This window comes from Alexandromys fortis, unplaced genomic scaffold (genome assembly GCF_014885135.2).
Source record: "Alexandromys fortis isolate MF-2015 unplaced genomic scaffold, M_Fortis_MF-2015_v1.1 scaffold_40, whole genome shotgun sequence".
Classification (NCBI taxonomy): Eukaryota; Metazoa; Chordata; class Mammalia; order Rodentia; family Cricetidae; genus Alexandromys; species Alexandromys fortis.
Genome location: NW_026067966.1, coordinates 304,778 through 321,974, shown reverse-complemented (window position 1 = coordinate 321,974; position 17,197 = coordinate 304,778). Strand labels below are relative to the sequence as shown.

The window sequence follows — 17,197 nt, the reverse complement described above, 5'->3', positions numbered from 1 at the left end:
GAGACTGAGACCCGCAGTGGTAAGGAGTCTTCCCAACAATTAAAGGTAGAAGTCAGAACATATGTCTAGATGTTGTGTGCTCATACCCCTCTGGGTATTCCTAATCTCGTCAATTAAGTGGGGCTGGGCCTGGCTAGTACCTGGTGGAAACTGTGTATCCAGGCAACCTGACTAAGTACTCCACAGGCTTTCTTATACTATCATGCTGCCTTTCATTTAAATGAAAATAAAATGGGTATGTCATCATTTTCCATATCATTTTGATTATTTAGGCACTTATTTTTAAACAGGTTGTGGTATCTAAAATTCTTAGGAATATTCTTTTAAGAAATACTTCCTTTCAGTCCTGGAATAGCATGGCTATAATCTCAGCTTCTCAAGAGTTAGGGGTAGGAAAAGTACAAATTCAAAGCTGGTCTGGGCTACAGAAGGAATCAATGTAGTCTGGGAAACTTAGCAAGGCATAGTCTCGTAAAGGAAAGGAAAGGAAAGGAAAGGAAAGGAAAGGAAAGGAAAGGAAAGGAAAGGAAAGGAAAGGAAAGGAAAGGAAAGGAAAGGAAAGGAAAAAAAAGGAAACGGGACAAGAGTATGGCTCAGTGATAAAATGATTGTCTAGCATGTGATAGCACAAGGTTTGGTCCCCAGTACTTGTGGGAGAGGAATGAAAAGTAAGACTTCATTGATACATAAAGACAAGAAGACTAAACCATTATGAGGTCAAAGCTGCCAATACCTTAGCTGGTTTATAAGACATTGAATGTCTACTAACTGTATATTGGCTGACTCTGTTGAATGGTGTAATAAAATAATACTGTCATATGACTGCTCTAGTTTGCTTTCTGGTACTGTGATACAGTAATGACCAAACCATCTTCAGGGAGAGCAGGGTCTATTTGGCTTATACTTCCAAATACTCTGTCATTGAGGGACATCAAGGTAGGACTCAAGGCAGAAGCTCAGAGCAGAAATCAACAAAGGAACACTATTTGCTTGCCTGCTCCCTCCAGCTGGCTTAGCTATGTTCTGTGTAGAACCAAGGACCACTTGCTCAGGGATGGCATGGCCTACATTGTGCTAAACCCTTCTACACCAATTAGCAATTAAGGTGTCTCACAAACATATCCATAGGCTAATCCAACTGAGGCAGTTCCTCACCTGTGGATCCCCCTTCCCAAATGTGTCAAGTTAATAGTTAAACATAACACATGAAGTAAAGTCACCAAAGAGTCCCAAGTATGTGTCCACTCGTTTAGAGTCTTAAAAGTAGCCACCACAAGGGGGAAAGAATAGTCTCTTTGATAAAGGGTTGGAGAAACAATATCTGCATGCAATAAATACAGCTGTATCTGTATTGCAGTGGTTTGGATCTGGAACATGCCCTGAAGTCGCATTGCTAAAGGCTTACTCCCCAACTTGGTGGTAACAGGGAAGTAATGGAGACATTAAGAGATGGGGCCATAAGAGAGGTTCCAGGTCAATGCGGGCATATCTTCAAAAGGGATTATGGGACCTCCCCCCCCTCAGTCAGTGTTTCTTTCTCCTTCTGTCTCTCCCTCCCCACTCCATCTCTTTTTCTCCCTCTTCTTCCTGCTATACCCGCATTTCTCACCTTTCTGCATCGTCATGATGTAAATGATGTAGCTGTGTGATGTAACCCCCCACTTCCTTTACCACAAGTTCAGGAGCAACTGAATCAACCAGTTATATATTGAAACTTCTAAAAACATGAACAAAATTAAACCTTTCCAGAAGTTGGTTTTTATTATCTTAGATATTTGAATCACAGTGGCGGAAAGCTAGCAAAACCAAATACTGTACACTATACACAAAAGCCAGCTCAAAAATCCATTGGAACTCTTAACACTAAGACCTGAAACCATAAGACTCACCAAAGAACTGTAAGAGGAATGTACTATGGCACTGATATTTTTTATTTGTTTGTTTTGCTTTTTGAGACAGGGTTTCTCTGTAGACCAGGCTGACCTTGAATTGCTGCCTCCTGAGTGTGGAATTAAAAGCATGCGCCACCACTGCCTGGCTGTGGCACTGATCTTGATGGTGAATTTTTGGATGTAATCTCAGAAGCACAAGACGTAAAGGTAATGAGACTACACCATCTAAAGCGCAGCAATGGAAACCGTAAGCGGAAAGAAAAGCAGGGCTTGTGAGCTGACCCAGAGGGGAAAGGCAAAGGCACTTACTGCCAAGCCTGACAACCTGAGTTTAATCAACAACCCTGGGATGCCATGTGGTGGAAGAAGGGAACTGACTTTATCAAGCTGTCCTATTACTTACATGTGTGCACTGTGGGCACACACAATAAATATGTAGAACATAAACAAATAAATGAACAGAAAGTGCACATACATAGATACAGAGAGTGTTCCTGCTTGGCATTAAAAAGAGAAAAATTCTATTTGCTAAAGTAGAAAAGTATTGAGGACATTGTGCCAGAAAGTGAAGCACAAAACAGTGCATGATCTCAGGCATTTACAGCTTCTAAAAAGAAAAAGACAAAACCCAAACTCAATAGAAATGGTCGATGAGTAGTAACTAGGGCTACAGTGGGTAAAGCTGAAAGGTATTGGTCAAATTGGTCAAAGGGTAAAAACTTGTAGTTAAGTGACAAATAAATATAAATTTAGGATATCATGTGGTGACTTTGTGCCTTTGTTAGTAGATCTAAATATTCTCAGTAGAAAGGATAAACAATGGATAATGGATCTTTAAAGGTGTGTGTGTTTGTGTATCTTCATGAGTTGACGTGTATCACGTAAATAAATTCAAGTGACCACAGGAGACAGGAGACCATGTCAGATTTTCTGGAACTTGAATCACAGCCCATTGTGCACTGCCTGCTACTAGTGCTGGAAAATAAACCCGGGTCCTCTGCAGAAGCAGTAAGGGCTCTTAGCTGCTGAGCCATCTCTCCAGCACCCCAAGATGTTTTCAATATTTTAGCAACACTTTGGTTGTTTTCTCTTATACTTCAATGTTCACATTCGGGGTTTTTTAATTTACTAATCTGAATATCTATTCTGTTAATACATCCTTAGAGATAAAGCTACCCACATGTATTCTATGCCACTTTTAATGCAGAATATATTTTCTGGTGAGAATCATTTTATTTTTATTATCTTACCATTCAAACATATAATAAAACACTCTTCATAGGAAATTTTGTCTAAATATTTATTGAAGATAAACTAACATCAACCTTCAGGTAGAATCTAGAAGATTCTAGAATCTGGAAGAAGTACTGTAAAGGCACTCTGATTTTATTTATCGGTATCCTGATGCTGTTAAAACACAAAGCACAACTAAAACAATTAGTGACATTTACCATATATTATGCTTGCCCCTGATATCACTTATGAAAACACTAAGAAATTATGTAAGTCCATCAGTTTTCATAGTCATGCATGTAAGTGAAGGACAGGCTGCTCCATGGGTGAGGAAATAGGCTCACTTGTTCTCTGGGAGTTCAAGTTCTTGATCACTGTTGCCAACAGCCCTGCTCCACAGCAAAGCCCTTGGGTCAACGCCATATCCTGCAGGAATTGTCCTTGCTGCCTGATGAAACAAATCGCACCATCACTTTCCCGTTATCTTATTTCGGATGCCTGCTCTTTGAACAGGTGGACTTTCTCCTGGGTCACTGCTACTCAGCCATGGGTGAAATGGGAGGCTTTCCAAAGTACAGCGCACCAGGAAGTCACACAACTGCTGGTGGTTGTAAAGCGTCCAGTGCATATTCTTTTCCCCACACACTAGCATGTTTGTAGGGAAAAGCCAAGAAAAAGACATTTAAATTTCACATCTCTAATTGGAAAACAAATGTCCTGACTTGTTTACATTATTGGTGTCTACTACCATCAGCTGAGCAGTAACCACTAGAAAAGTAGAGTATCCAGGTCGACAAGTTCTTAACTGGCTATCTGACCTAGAGGAACAGAATATGAAGTCACAAACAGTTACCATCAATGGCAGAGCACACTCCTATGAGTCCTGGGACAACATGGCATGGGTGGCTAATACTACCAACCCGAGCACTGGGGAGGCTATGGCAGGGGGATTGCTGGGATGCATAGCAAGACCCTGTCTCAAAATATTTAAAAAATAATAATAACAAAAAATTCAATAATTGGGTAAAATGAAATTCCAGAAAAAGCCGAGGCCCTTGGAAAACTGAGCAGAGGTTGAGCATGAACCCTTCTCGGCATGCATTTCAGAAGTCTAGTAGGCGATTTAAAACGGAAACTAGCGCTATGGTGTGTATCTCTCCCATACCTGTGATAACTATATTCCCTTTATAGTTGAAAGCACACGAAAATATTTCATCAGTGTGCCCCTCCAAGACCTGGAGGCACTGACCAGTCTGAACATCCCAGATTCTGGCTGTCTTATCAGAGCTGCCCGTCAAGAGTCTGTTTCCTTGGGGATTGAAAGAGATCTGCAAAACAGAATAGCGATAATAGCAAGTTGAAGTCTGGGTTAACAATAGATTTCCAAAAGCAAATAGGGGACTGAGCACCCATCTTCTCTCTGGCCTAGTATTTATTTTTAGAACAATTTCTTCCCAATGGTAAAAATATAGGCACTAGTATCTGAAAACAAAAACGTAGATGCTAACGTTTAGTCGCTTACATTCTCACAATTCTAATCCTGAAAGACCAAAGCGCCTGTATACTTTGAGTATACCCCAAAAGTTTCTTCCCAAAGACTCATGGTTTCTTCCTCACCCTAAAGAGAAGCAGAGCTGGGTTGTAAAAACAAAGCATACTCTGTGTGCAAAGTTCAATGTCACCCCTGTCACACAAGCTTCTGCCACCGAAACCACACAGAATCCCCTTACATCTGTGCCGCAGAAAGAATAGACACCCAGGACCACAAGAGCATGTTTTTCTATTGCCACCCAAAATGCATCAATTACAGATAGCATGTTTGGATGTTTCCCCTGGGTGAGGTGTTCTTCTTCAGGATCTGAGTGGCAGAGGCGCCTGCTGCTGGCTCTTGCCTTCCTCTGATAGTCGCTGTGATCACAAGACAATGATTTGGGCCACTTCCACTAGGACTGAAGATGTGAGGAGGACAAGGCATGTCTGTTCCTCATCACTGTCTCACCAGTGTCTAAAAAGTGCCTACGACAGGGGACACTCTCAAAAGGTGATTACCAGCACTCCTCTAAGCTATGAAACTCACTGGGTCATACACACAAGTACATGAAACTAGGAAGAGGGCTATTTGGAACTAGGAAGGCGATCTACAGAAGAGGAAGGGGGACAAGGAAAGGTGATGGGAATAGCTATGAACTCAATACATTATGCACATGTATGAAAATGTAGTAATAAATCCATTATTGTTCATACTGAATATATTGTAACGTTCTAAGTGTTGGTGAGTGAATATATACTGAATGTTTAAGCTCCGTACTCCATATAAATATCATCATCAGTTAATAATTTCATGAGCAATATATTTGCTTAACGTGCATACAATTTACCGATTATAGAATTCAAAATTTTCTTACAGTCAGATGTTCACAAAGACAAGTGCACAATCACTGAGGGAAAATATCAAACATGGTGGTAGCTATACTCAGGAACATGGCCCGGGCTGCCCTTGCATGTCCTACTTTCCCATACCTTCCTGCCACTCCGTTACCTCTCAGTCCAGGAAGTGGTCAGCAGCGTCCATTGTCTGGATACCAGGGCACTTACCAACCACAGGGCAATGGCCACCAAGAACAGGGGCAGAGGATGGAGGGACAGGAATATACACAGGGACAATGCTGAAATCCCGCTATAACCATCAGGGTTCTGAAGCCATCTAGCTATCACTTCATAAGGAAGGGGCAGATAAGATTTCACATACAAAACCAAGAACTGGGGCTGAGCTGGGAGGCAAGAGACTTCACTGGGTCCCAGCAAGCTCTGCCATGTCCTGGGGACGCATACAAACCTCAGACTCTCACTGAGTGACTCTGCTCTGTGACGCTTCTAAAAAGTGGCTGATAAAGCCCTGAGATACAGCCCCGGATAGGTTCATACTTTGTTAAATGTTTTCAAACATCACTCCTTCCATCACAACTGATTTCCAGAACCCTTGAGGCTCCACATGCTTTTTCGCATAATACAAACTTGCATGTTTACTGGAACTGGGAAGAAAGCACTTGGCAAGCTCCTTAAACTGCTGAGTTGGGTGTTTTCACCTAATTAAATATTTGCTGATGTTTGAAAAGAATGCTGTTTATGCTTTTAAAGTGTTTAGGATATCATTTCTTTTTGCTGAATCAGAGAGGATAAGCTTAAAATTAAAGGCTTAGGTAGTTGAGTTTTAGGGCAGGGTGATGTAACCAAAGAGACGTTAGTACTTTAGCCCCAGTACACCTGTGTTTATTGTCGGGAAGGGGTAAGGAGTGATTATTTTATTTTATTTTATTGATTGCTTGAGACAAGGTGCCATGTAGCCCAGGCTGGCCTTGAACTCCTGCTATCCTGTATCTCTCTCCAACCTGCTGCGATTACAAGCATGTGTCACTATGCCTAGCTAGCCACCGTAAGATCTATAAAATATTAATTTTACATAACCAAAACTAAATGCAGCTCTACTCCCTATGAATTAAATGAGCTTGCTGGTATGTTGAAAAGAAAATTAACTGAAATTCCTGGATTCCTAATACGTCAGCTATGTGTAGGCCAAGTTCAGTCTGATTCATTCACTTCTCTCTGCTGTCCAACAGGAAACCCACTGTCGGTAAAGGATGCAGGAAAGATAGTGAATAGGAAGGAATCTATTTGACTGAAATAGAAATGGTAGACAATTTTAAGAGAGGTGTTATCAGTTGCTTCAAGTGGTGTTTTCAGTCACTTTGCATGGAAATTCATCTTAAAATAATGATCAAATGCAGATATGACATGAGCCAGTCCAATGAGGTGACTCCTCGGCCACTCAACTCCAGTAGCTCCAGCAACATTAGACACCATTTTAGACTCAGTGAGGACTCAGGAATAAATCATTGCATTCACTTAACTTTGTTTTATCTGGGTTCTCTCTACTTCAAGTTACTTAATATCAGGAATATTACTTCCCTGCCTGCTATATATTAATAAATATGTTGATTATCTTAAAAGGGAAGCTCTGGTCAATTAACTCAGGGGGTTAACTTGTAACCTCTGATATCCTACGATATTATTTTTTTTTTTTTACAGCAAACACACAGCTCCAAATGGGACAATAGCTCACCTTTGAGATTTCTCCTTCATGGCCTTCCAGTTTGGTTATGCATTGCCTTGTGGTCGCATTGTAAACTCTTGCTGTCCCTTTTGGGGAGGGATTGGAATAGACATTAATCCACCTGAAATGCAGGACTTCACGTTACCTAAAGTCTGTCCTCCGACAAATGAGCTCTGCCCTGAGTTTGTCCTTCCTGTGACAATACCCATGCTCAACCTTCTAAATGCAGCTGACCTACTGCAGAGGAGGCTGGACAGACAGGACTCGCTCTCTGACTCTGACATTGTCGGAAGAGATCCTGGGCTCCCAAGTAGAAGAAGATGTGATATGTGGAATAAGAAAAAATGGAATAGATAAAATGATTTTTTAGTGTTATTTTAGAATTGGTATGTTTACAAACCTAAGGCTTACAGTTGAGCCGCTTCACAATCTAGTAACACAGGAATGTGGGGCGACTTAAAAAAAAAAGACGAGGGACTTGAAATAAACGTTGTGATGCACACACACCCATTTGACAGCACAGCTATGAGACAGGATGAGAAAGTCAGAAGCAGACTGCTGGGCCACATCCCACTTCACATTTTCCTAACTATGTCCTGACACAAGCTTCTTGAGCTACTTTATGTCCACTTAACTCCCTCAGCTGCCAAAGGGGAACGCCAATTAAACCAGCTGGTGTTATCATTTTTGGTGCAACCAACTAATCCAAATTTGTGAACTTCAAACAATGAACTTTTGTCATTTTGGAGAAAAACAAGAGTGTTCTAAATCTCAACGTTTCTTAGGAATCACAGAATCAGAAGAGATTTATAGAATGCCACAATAGAAAAAGAAATTGTTTTTGAAGTAATGGTTTGTAGAACAAGGAAAGAACAGAATTGCTACTAGAATGAGCAGCAGACAACGAGGAAATAAAAACTAGACGTGAACTTATACTTTAGCAAACTCTTCATTCCCCAGATTTCTAATCCTCCAACCCTTTCCCCAACCAGTGCTGCTGAGCAACTTCCAATATTCTATGCAACCTAACAGTTCATGTAATAAATATGTATGGATGATTATGTGCTGTTTTGCTTTCCATAAATTCATGACATAAATTCATGACAAACTTGTTGAATTATCCACAGTTATAAAACCGTAACATAAAATCATGGAAAGTTTTCAAGGGCATGATGTAGAAGCCAGTGCATATTATATGTGCTTATCGAGAAAGAGGAGAGACTATATAGCATTCCACATTACTCTAAAAAAAAAAAGCATGACACAGGATATAGCTTGCATCATACACGAAAGACAGAGGTGGTTGCACTGAAATATGAACTAAGAGAGTAGTGAGGAGAATCATCACACATCTTCATGCAGTGTTATCAGGACTAGGCCCAGCCTAAAGCCCACAGGTGTTTGCTGTGGTTATGCAATATTGTGTAGAATCACACATTATTCTCAAGGACATGCTGTGCACTCAGTATCATAGCCTGTGCAGATTTTTAAAAATTCATTTTTAATTGTGTGTATTTGTATGTGCCTGCATGTAGGTATTATAGAAGAGACTAGAAGAAAAGCTGTAACCAACAGAACTGACATTGCAGGCAGTTGTGAGTTGCCCAACTTGAGTGTTGAGAACCACACCCTGGTACCCCTCAAGAGCAGCAAGCACTTTTGACCATCAAGACATCTCTCCAGCCCCTCTTATGCATATTTTAAAGTGACAGGACAAACATGATACAAAGCCACATGGTACATCACTAAATAATGGGAACATAGTGGGAAGCATGCAAGATGTCAATCATATTACACATAGAAACCTTAGCATCACTACAATCTTCAAGGACATGACAGTTAGTGTAGCCTTATGAATGATCACTAGGAAGGAAAAACAGTCAGTGTGTGGTATAATATATGGTACCAGAAACTGTCATAGAAAGAACATATCCCCATATATGAGTATACATTGTTTTGTGTGACAGAACACATGAAGGAAATATGTATTCAGATCCATGGTATCACATATAAGTAAAGAAAATGTCCAGGCTGGCCTCGAACTCGTGATCCTCCTGCCTCTGCCTCCTTCAGCAAATCCTACCGGCGTGCGCCACCACAACCGGGGCACACTGGAGCACTGGACTGAGCTCCCAAGGTCCAAATGAGGAGCAGAAGGAGGGAGAACATGAGCAAGGAAAACAGGGCCGCAAGGGGTGCGCCCACCCACTGAGATGGTGGGGCTGATCTAATGGGAGCTCACCAAAGTAAGCTGGACTGGGACTGATGGAGCATATAAGCAAACCGGACTCTCTAAACATGGCTTACAAGGAGGGCTGAGAAGCCAAAAACAATGGCATTGGGTTTTGATCCTACTGCATGTACTGGCTTTGTGGGAGCCTAGTCTGTTATGATGCTCACCTTCCTAGACCTGGATGGAGGGGGGAGTACATTGGACTTCCCACAGGGCAGGGAACCCTGACTGCTCTCTGGACTGGAGAGGGAGGGAGAAGGGGGATGGGGGAAGACTATGGAGGGAGAGAGAGGGAAATGGGAGGAGGGGAGGAAGTGGAAATTTTTTAAGTAAAAATATATAAAAAATAAATAATTTTTTTAAAAAAAAAGAAAATGTCATGACATTTTCTAGAACCAAAGTTGGATGTGGAGTTCAAACATCATCTTTATGAGATGATACAGACATATACAGTATCAGCATATGGATACTCAAAATAAACTCTGTATAAAGTTGTATGATGTTTTGTCTCACTATGTCAAAGCTCAAACTATAGAAATCAGTACAGTCAAGGAAGACTGCATAAATTTGGTGTAATATCATAAAAGGGCTTTAGGAGGTAAGATGAAACAGTATAATATAATATGGGATCACTAGGAATATGATATTTATAGAATATTAAAGTTATGATATAGAAAAGAGAAAACAATGTACCTGGCTAAAAAAATAAAACATATGTAGTATCACATTATATTTATCCAAGAAGACCAGAAACTCATAGTGTGTATTATACATTGTCAGCATGCATAACAAGGCTCCGTAATGACATATGCATACTTTAAATTGTCACTGAGTAATCAAAAAATGGTGTATATATGCTACAATTTAATACACTGTCATCAAAGATAAACCTATAGCATACTCTTACATCATAAGTGGATATCAAACAGATATGACAGATAACATTTTGCCAAATGTGGTTTTCAAAGAGATGATGAGATAGTATCTCAGGTCATTTGCAAGGCCTTGGATCATATCTTGATACATGGGACTCAGGAAGACCAGACAGACACAGAGATCACCAGACATAGTTTTTGGGAACGTGGAGACATAATGTGGTAATAGGGAAGATAATAGTGACAGTACCTGCCACCATCTGTGACCTTTCTGGAGATGAGGCAGTCAGAGAAGATTTTTGTGTGCTGATCAAGAGTATAACATAATATAGTATGGGACCTAGCTATTAAAAACAACATCAAAAACATGTGTAGCAGCATAAGAGATGATTTGTATTAGTGTATCATGCATTTATATCTGAATGACGGCGTAGACCCATTAAATACCATTTGTGTTTGTTTGTTTTTGAGATGGGGTCTCATTGTGTAGTCCTGGTGGGCCTGGGACTCACAGAGATCTACCTGTCTCTTAGCCCTTTCTCTATCCCCTACCCATAACAACCCTTGTTCAAAAGTTACAGACCTATGTTATAAAAGATGGTATTTCCATGATTGGCTTTATGATATTGATTTCATGCATACAAACTCCTAAATTTACACAGCACAGTAGCCTTTAGTCAAGAAGGAGCCTATGAGACATATTTAGACTGTTTATTATAAATTAAAGAACATGATAACCAAGAAAGAATGAGGGAAGCATGTAAGGACTAACAAGAACTAAAATCATTTTTAAAAGGACAGCATTTGAAGAACTTTTATTTCCTGATACAAATATTTTCTTTTTGCCACAGTAAATAGGACCAAGTGGTCTTGGTTAAAGAATAGATATAGATCACAAATACAGATCTCAAAAGAAGCTCACACATATGGTCCCCACCCCATTACCCAGGCCAGTCTAATGGAAGAAATAAAATATTTTATGGCTGCGGGTATGGGAAGCAATCAGCTCATACTTCTATTTATTCCATATACAGAAACTACTACAATAAAATGTAAAAGCAAAAGCTATAAAATCTCTATATCTTGATGCATTCAACAAGTTTCCCAAGACTTAGTAGGTTATTTATTACCTGAGAGTTACTGTGTGAAGAATTCAGAAAGGGCTTTGATAGCTAAGGATCTCCTTGCTGTAATTAAAGGGGGGGTGTCATCATGCCCAGCTTAAATGCCAATTTTTATGGTTGCCCAAAAGAAGTATATAGTGCCAGCACACATGATGCTTAAGGTCATGATTAATGCATAGGTGACTTCATATGTCATCAAGCAGATGAACAACAATAGAATGTTACTTGAGAAAATCATGGATACCATAAATCATACAATATCATTACTTAAAAAGGGGATGAAAAATAGTTTTCATGCCTACAATGCTATCTGAGATATGAATAATGGCAGGACATCACATAGTTGTCACAATATATCACAGTTAAGACCATACCACGACACAAAATTTAAATATGAGCACAGAATGTTTTTGTCATAGAGATGGAGCAGACATCTGAAACATCATTCTGTACCATCAGAGTGTTTCACCCATACCGTAACAGGGATACACATGGTTATCAAGGAGGCGAGGTCGTCAAACTACAGCGCCATAAGCAGTATTCTAAAGGGTAAGCATACAGTGTAATATGATGCATAGTTGTCATGTACATTGCCTACAGAATAGAATCATGCATAATATCAGAAATTGTGCAGACATACAATGTCATATAATTTTTAGCAAAGAGATGATATATTAATGCAGCATCATGTATGATATTTAAGATTACACAAGCATTACACATAACTGATACAGTCAGTGAGATAATAAACCCAGTTGTAACAGAGATAACACATACATGGTATATTGCAATCATTCAATGAATTAAGTCACACTAATATTATCTGTAGAGAGTATAGAATAAAATATTGTCAATATTGATAATATGTGTGTGTATATAGTATTGTATAGAGTAAGATATTGTCAGTAAAGATCACACACTACAGGATTATATAGAGTAAGATATTGTTAATAGACATCATGTGTACACACATACATATACATATACATATACATATACATATATGTATTATAGCATCATATAAAATAAGATTCTGTCAGCAAAGATCATAAAGATACATATTGTAACATATAGAAGTAATATATAGCTATATAATAATATATATAGAAAATATATATTGCATCATATAGAGTAAGAAGCTACCAGTCAAGCATCATAAGGTAGATAAAGTAAAAGGGACAAGTAACCAACATAAATTTACCATAGTGTCAAAGGTGTTTTTTACTTATGACTCTGGTATAAGACATGCTCATCCATAGAGTTTGGTTGACATTGTAGATTCTCATGTGTGATTACCAGTGAGATGACAATGTGCTATCATTTGTGGATAGAAAGGAGGTAGCATGGCTTGACCCAGCTTCACATTTAACATTTTCAGATGTCATTCACACAGTTCATAGCATCATAACTGGTATTTCAGAAGATGAAACATAGACTGATACCATACACAGGCATTTATTTGACTGTTCAGTATAGTGCCATAACTGATCATCAAAGCGATGACTAAGCACACAAGGTGGCAAAATAAACATGAAGGGGACTTTATGGATATTGTACAGTAATCAAAGGATTGGGACACATAATATTATAGCACCATTTGTAGTTAGCAGGCAGCATCATATATGACAAACAGGCCAATGGTATAAAATCAGAATTAGGGAGCTTGAAAAACATACATGGTCATCAGATGATGACATAATATGATATTGTATTTGCTATGAGCAAGGTAATGGAATCATACTATAGGATATGCGTCTCACAGGGATTTGACAGACATGGTGGGACAGTACATTATTGACTGAGTTAATGCAGTTTATTCCAGTAACATCAATAGTAACCAAGTTGATAATCCCCCCAAAAGGAACATTGTATACAATCATCAAAGAGATGACTGTTAACATTGCACATACATACAGAAGATATTAAGACCTGTAGAGACATGTGTGGCTCTATCAAGGTGACACAGGCAATGGAAGAACATCACATGTTATTATTAAAAATGCAGCATGGACCCATGATCTGTGATACAGTCAGTAATGTCCACTATTCAGAGGCTGAGTTAGCAAAATCACAAGTTCAGGCCAGCCTGGGCTACAGAGTAAACTCAAGCCCAACATGGACAACTTAGAGATATCCTACCTCAAAATAAAACTCAAGGGAATGACTCAGTGGAAAAGTGTTGCTGAGCTCATACTAAAACTGTAGATTCAAACCCTCAATAACACATAACGCACAAAAGGAATGTGACATGGACACACTGTGATGACATACATGTCATCATGGAGATAAGACATATGTTTCTATCACAGCAAGTTCTTGGGGAGATGAAGCATGGTATAGAGTCAGGCACCATTTTCAAAGAAAATATAAATTCCTCCATAATGTAGATGTGAACAGATGACTTACCATCAGCAGAAGCCGTTGCAATGAGTTTCCCTGTGTAATCAAAGCAGCTGTCTAGTACTTCATCATCGTGGCCTGTTAAGGTTGCTACACATTTTCCACTTGTAGCGTCCCACAGCTAAAATTGAGAGAGATGGAAACCATCAGCTAAGTAAAGAAATTCCTCCCCAAAGTGGGCTGATGCCCAGTGATCTCATGATATGAGTGTGACTTACTAAATACCTGTGCAGAAAGGATACACAGAATTCTCTCTGATCAGTTAATTTTCCTTTGATTTATAACCAAAGACCACAGGCAACCATCTGGTCACAGAAAAATCAAAGCAGAGACACTTAGAATTTTCTACAACATTAAGGAAATGAAAAACATCCTGAGTGGTGTGCTTTGGGAATTGGTATGAAGGTTTTTTTTTTCTGTGACAAAGACTTCAGATTTCTAGGGATCACCCCAAACTGTGATGACAGTTTCTGTGTGGTTATTTAGGGGGTCTGGGCAGCCAAGCAGCCTCCTACAACTGCGTGCCCTCTTGGAAGTCTGTTAGTGTTATGATGAACACCTGATAGGGTATAAAGGAGAGAGACACAGTACAAAGCAAGGCTGACTCTAAGCTCACCATGCAGGTCTTGTCCATGGAGCCTGTTAAAATGAGAGAGCAATCCCAGTTGAACAAGGCGCTGCTGATCTCAGCACAGTGGCCGATTAGAGTGTGCACCTTCCTACAAGACAGAGATAATCACAGCCGGTAAAAGAGACCCTGGCTTTATTTCTCTTGTTGTGGCAAATTGACATAAAGAAAGTGGTGCAGGGGAGGAAGGGATTATTCAGCTCATCATTCCAGGTTAAGACCAAGGCATGGACTCAGACAATTGGTCACTTCTCACAGGGAAGCAAGTACACCGCACACCCCATGCTGCCTGCTTGGTTCTGCTTCTGCTCAGCCAGCTTTCTTTACTGAACTCAGGTTAGGGCCCAGCCCATGAAATGGCGTTGCCAATGTCCACAGTGGGTCCTTCTACCTCAATTAACAAGACATGTTAGTTGTAACCCACAGACATGTCCAGAGACCATCTTTATCAAAATGATTCCTCACCCGGAGTCTCTCTTCCCAGGTGACTCTAGACCAGCAGTTTTCTTTTCTTTTTTAATTTTTGAAATTTATTTATTTATTAAAGATTTCTGCCTCCTCCCTGCCACCCTCTCCCATTCCCTTCCCCTCCCCCTACTAAGTCCCCCTCCCTCGTCAGCCCAAAGAGCAATCAGGGTTCCCTGCCCTGTGGGAAGTCCAAGGACCACCCACCTCCATCCAGGTCTAGTAAGGTGAATATCTAAACTGCCTAGTCTCCCACAAAGCCAGTACGTGCAGTAGGATCAAAAACCCATTGCCATTGTTCTTGAGTTCTCAGAAGTCCTCATTGTCCGCTATGTTCAGCGAGTCCAGTTTTATCCCATGTTTTTTCAGACCCAGGCCAGCTGGCCTTGGTGAGTTCCCAATAGAACATCCCCATTGTCTCAGTGTGTGGGTGCACCCCTCGTGGTCCTGAGTTCCTTGTTCGTGCTCTCTCTCCTTCTGCTCCTGATTTGGACCTTGAGATTTCAGTCCGGTGCTCCAATGTGGGTCTCTGTCTCTGTCTCCTTTCGTCGCCTGATGAAGGTTAATATTCAGGAGGAAGCCTATATGATTTTCTTTGGGTTCTCCTTCTTATTTAGCTTCTCTAAGAACCTGAATTATAGGCTCTATTAATGGCTAGAAACCAAATATGAGTGAGTACATCCCATGTTCCTCTTTTTGGGTCTGGCTTACCTCACTCAGGATAGTGTTTTCTATTTCCATCCATTTTTAAGCAAAATTCAAGAAGTCATTGTTTTTTACTGCTGAGTAGTACTCTAATATGTATATATTCCATACTTTCTTCATCCATTCTTCCATTGAAGGGCATCTCAGTTGTTTCTAGGTTCTGGCTATTACAAACAGTGCTGCTGTGAACATAGTTGAGCATATACTTTTGTTGTGTGATAGGGCATCTCTTGGGTATATTCCCAAGAGTGGTATTGCTGGGTCCAGGGGTAGGTTGATCCCGAATTTCCTGAGAAACCACCACACTGCTTTCCAAAGTGGTTGCACAAGTTTGCATTCCCACCAGCAATGGATGAGTGTACCCCTTTCTTCACAACCTCTCCAGCAAAGGCTATCATTGGTGTTTTTTATTTTAGCCATTCTGATAGGTGTAAGATGGTATCTTAAAGTTGTCTTGATTTGCATTTCCCGATCACTATGGAAGTTGAGCATGATCTTGAGTGTCTTTTGGCCATTTGAACTTCTTCTGTTGAGAATTCTCTGTTTAGCTCAGTGCCCCATTTTATAATTGGGTTGATTAGCCTTATACAATCTAGTTTCTTGAGTTCTTTATATATTTTGGAGATCAGACCTTTGTCAGTTGCAGGGTTGGTGAAGATCTTCTCCCAGTCAGTGAGTTGCCTTTTTGTCTTAGTGACAGTGTCCTTTGCTTTACAGAAGCTTCTCAGTCTCAGGAGGTCCCATTTATTCAATGTTGCCCTTAGTGTCTGCTGCTGGGGTTATACATGGGAAGTAGGCTCCTGTGCCCATGTGTTGTAGAGCATGTCCCACTTTCTCTTCTATCAGGTTCAGTGTGTTCGGACTGATATTGAGGTCTTTAATTCATTTGGACTTGAGTTTTGTGCATGGTGATAGATATGGATCTATTTTCATTCCTCTACAGGTTGACATCCAGTTTAGCCAGCACATAGACCAGGAGTTTTTAACCTGTGGGTCACAACCCCTTTGACAAACTTCTATCTCCAAACATATTTACATTTCCATTCAGAACAGGAGCAAAATTATAGTTATGAAGTAGCAATGAAATTATTTTTATGGTTGGGGGTCACCACAATGTGAGGAATGTACTAAAGGGTCACAGCATTAGGAAGGTTGAGAGGCACTACTCCAGGTTGTGTCAGGTAAACAATAAAACCACAGGTGTTTTGCTCCAGCACATGCACACACGGTCAAACTCATACGTGTGAACTAAATTTTAGTATCTACAAAATTACATTTTTTATAATGAAGCAAAAATAGTTTTGCTGTTACTCAAAAAGAGGACATTAACTTCAGTAAAAATACATGTAAGTTCTAAGCAGTCAAAGATAGTATGGCTGAGGCTGGAGAGATGACTCAACAGTGAAGGGCATTCACTGTACCCAGAGGCCCCCTGTCCGGTTCCCAGCACCCAGATGGCAACTCACGATCACCTATAAGAAGCTCCAGGGCATTCAATGTCTTCTTCCAGCATCGCTGGGCACCAGACAGG

The 17,197-nt window shown here is 40.2% G+C and overlaps 1 protein-coding gene across 1 annotated transcript in view; it reads right to left on the bottom strand.

The window, feature by feature from the left end:
* Nucleotides 1-3,177: 3,177 nt before the first annotated feature.
* Nucleotides 3,178-17,197, bottom strand: part of Daw1 (dynein assembly factor with WD repeats 1) — a 41,386-nt gene continuing 27,366 nt past the window's right edge. The window contains exons 9-13 of the mRNA XM_050154165.1: nucleotides 14,485-14,587; nucleotides 13,875-13,989; nucleotides 7,246-7,322; nucleotides 4,291-4,453; nucleotides 3,178-3,573 (exon numbers count right to left, since the gene is read on the bottom strand). Coding sequence (XP_050010122.1) covers nucleotides 3,539-3,573; nucleotides 4,291-4,453; nucleotides 7,246-7,322; nucleotides 13,875-13,989; nucleotides 14,485-14,587 — 493 coding nt within the window. The 3' untranslated portion in view covers nucleotides 3,178-3,538. The remainder of the gene's footprint in view (nucleotides 3,574-4,290; nucleotides 4,454-7,245; nucleotides 7,323-13,874; nucleotides 13,990-14,484; nucleotides 14,588-17,197) is intronic.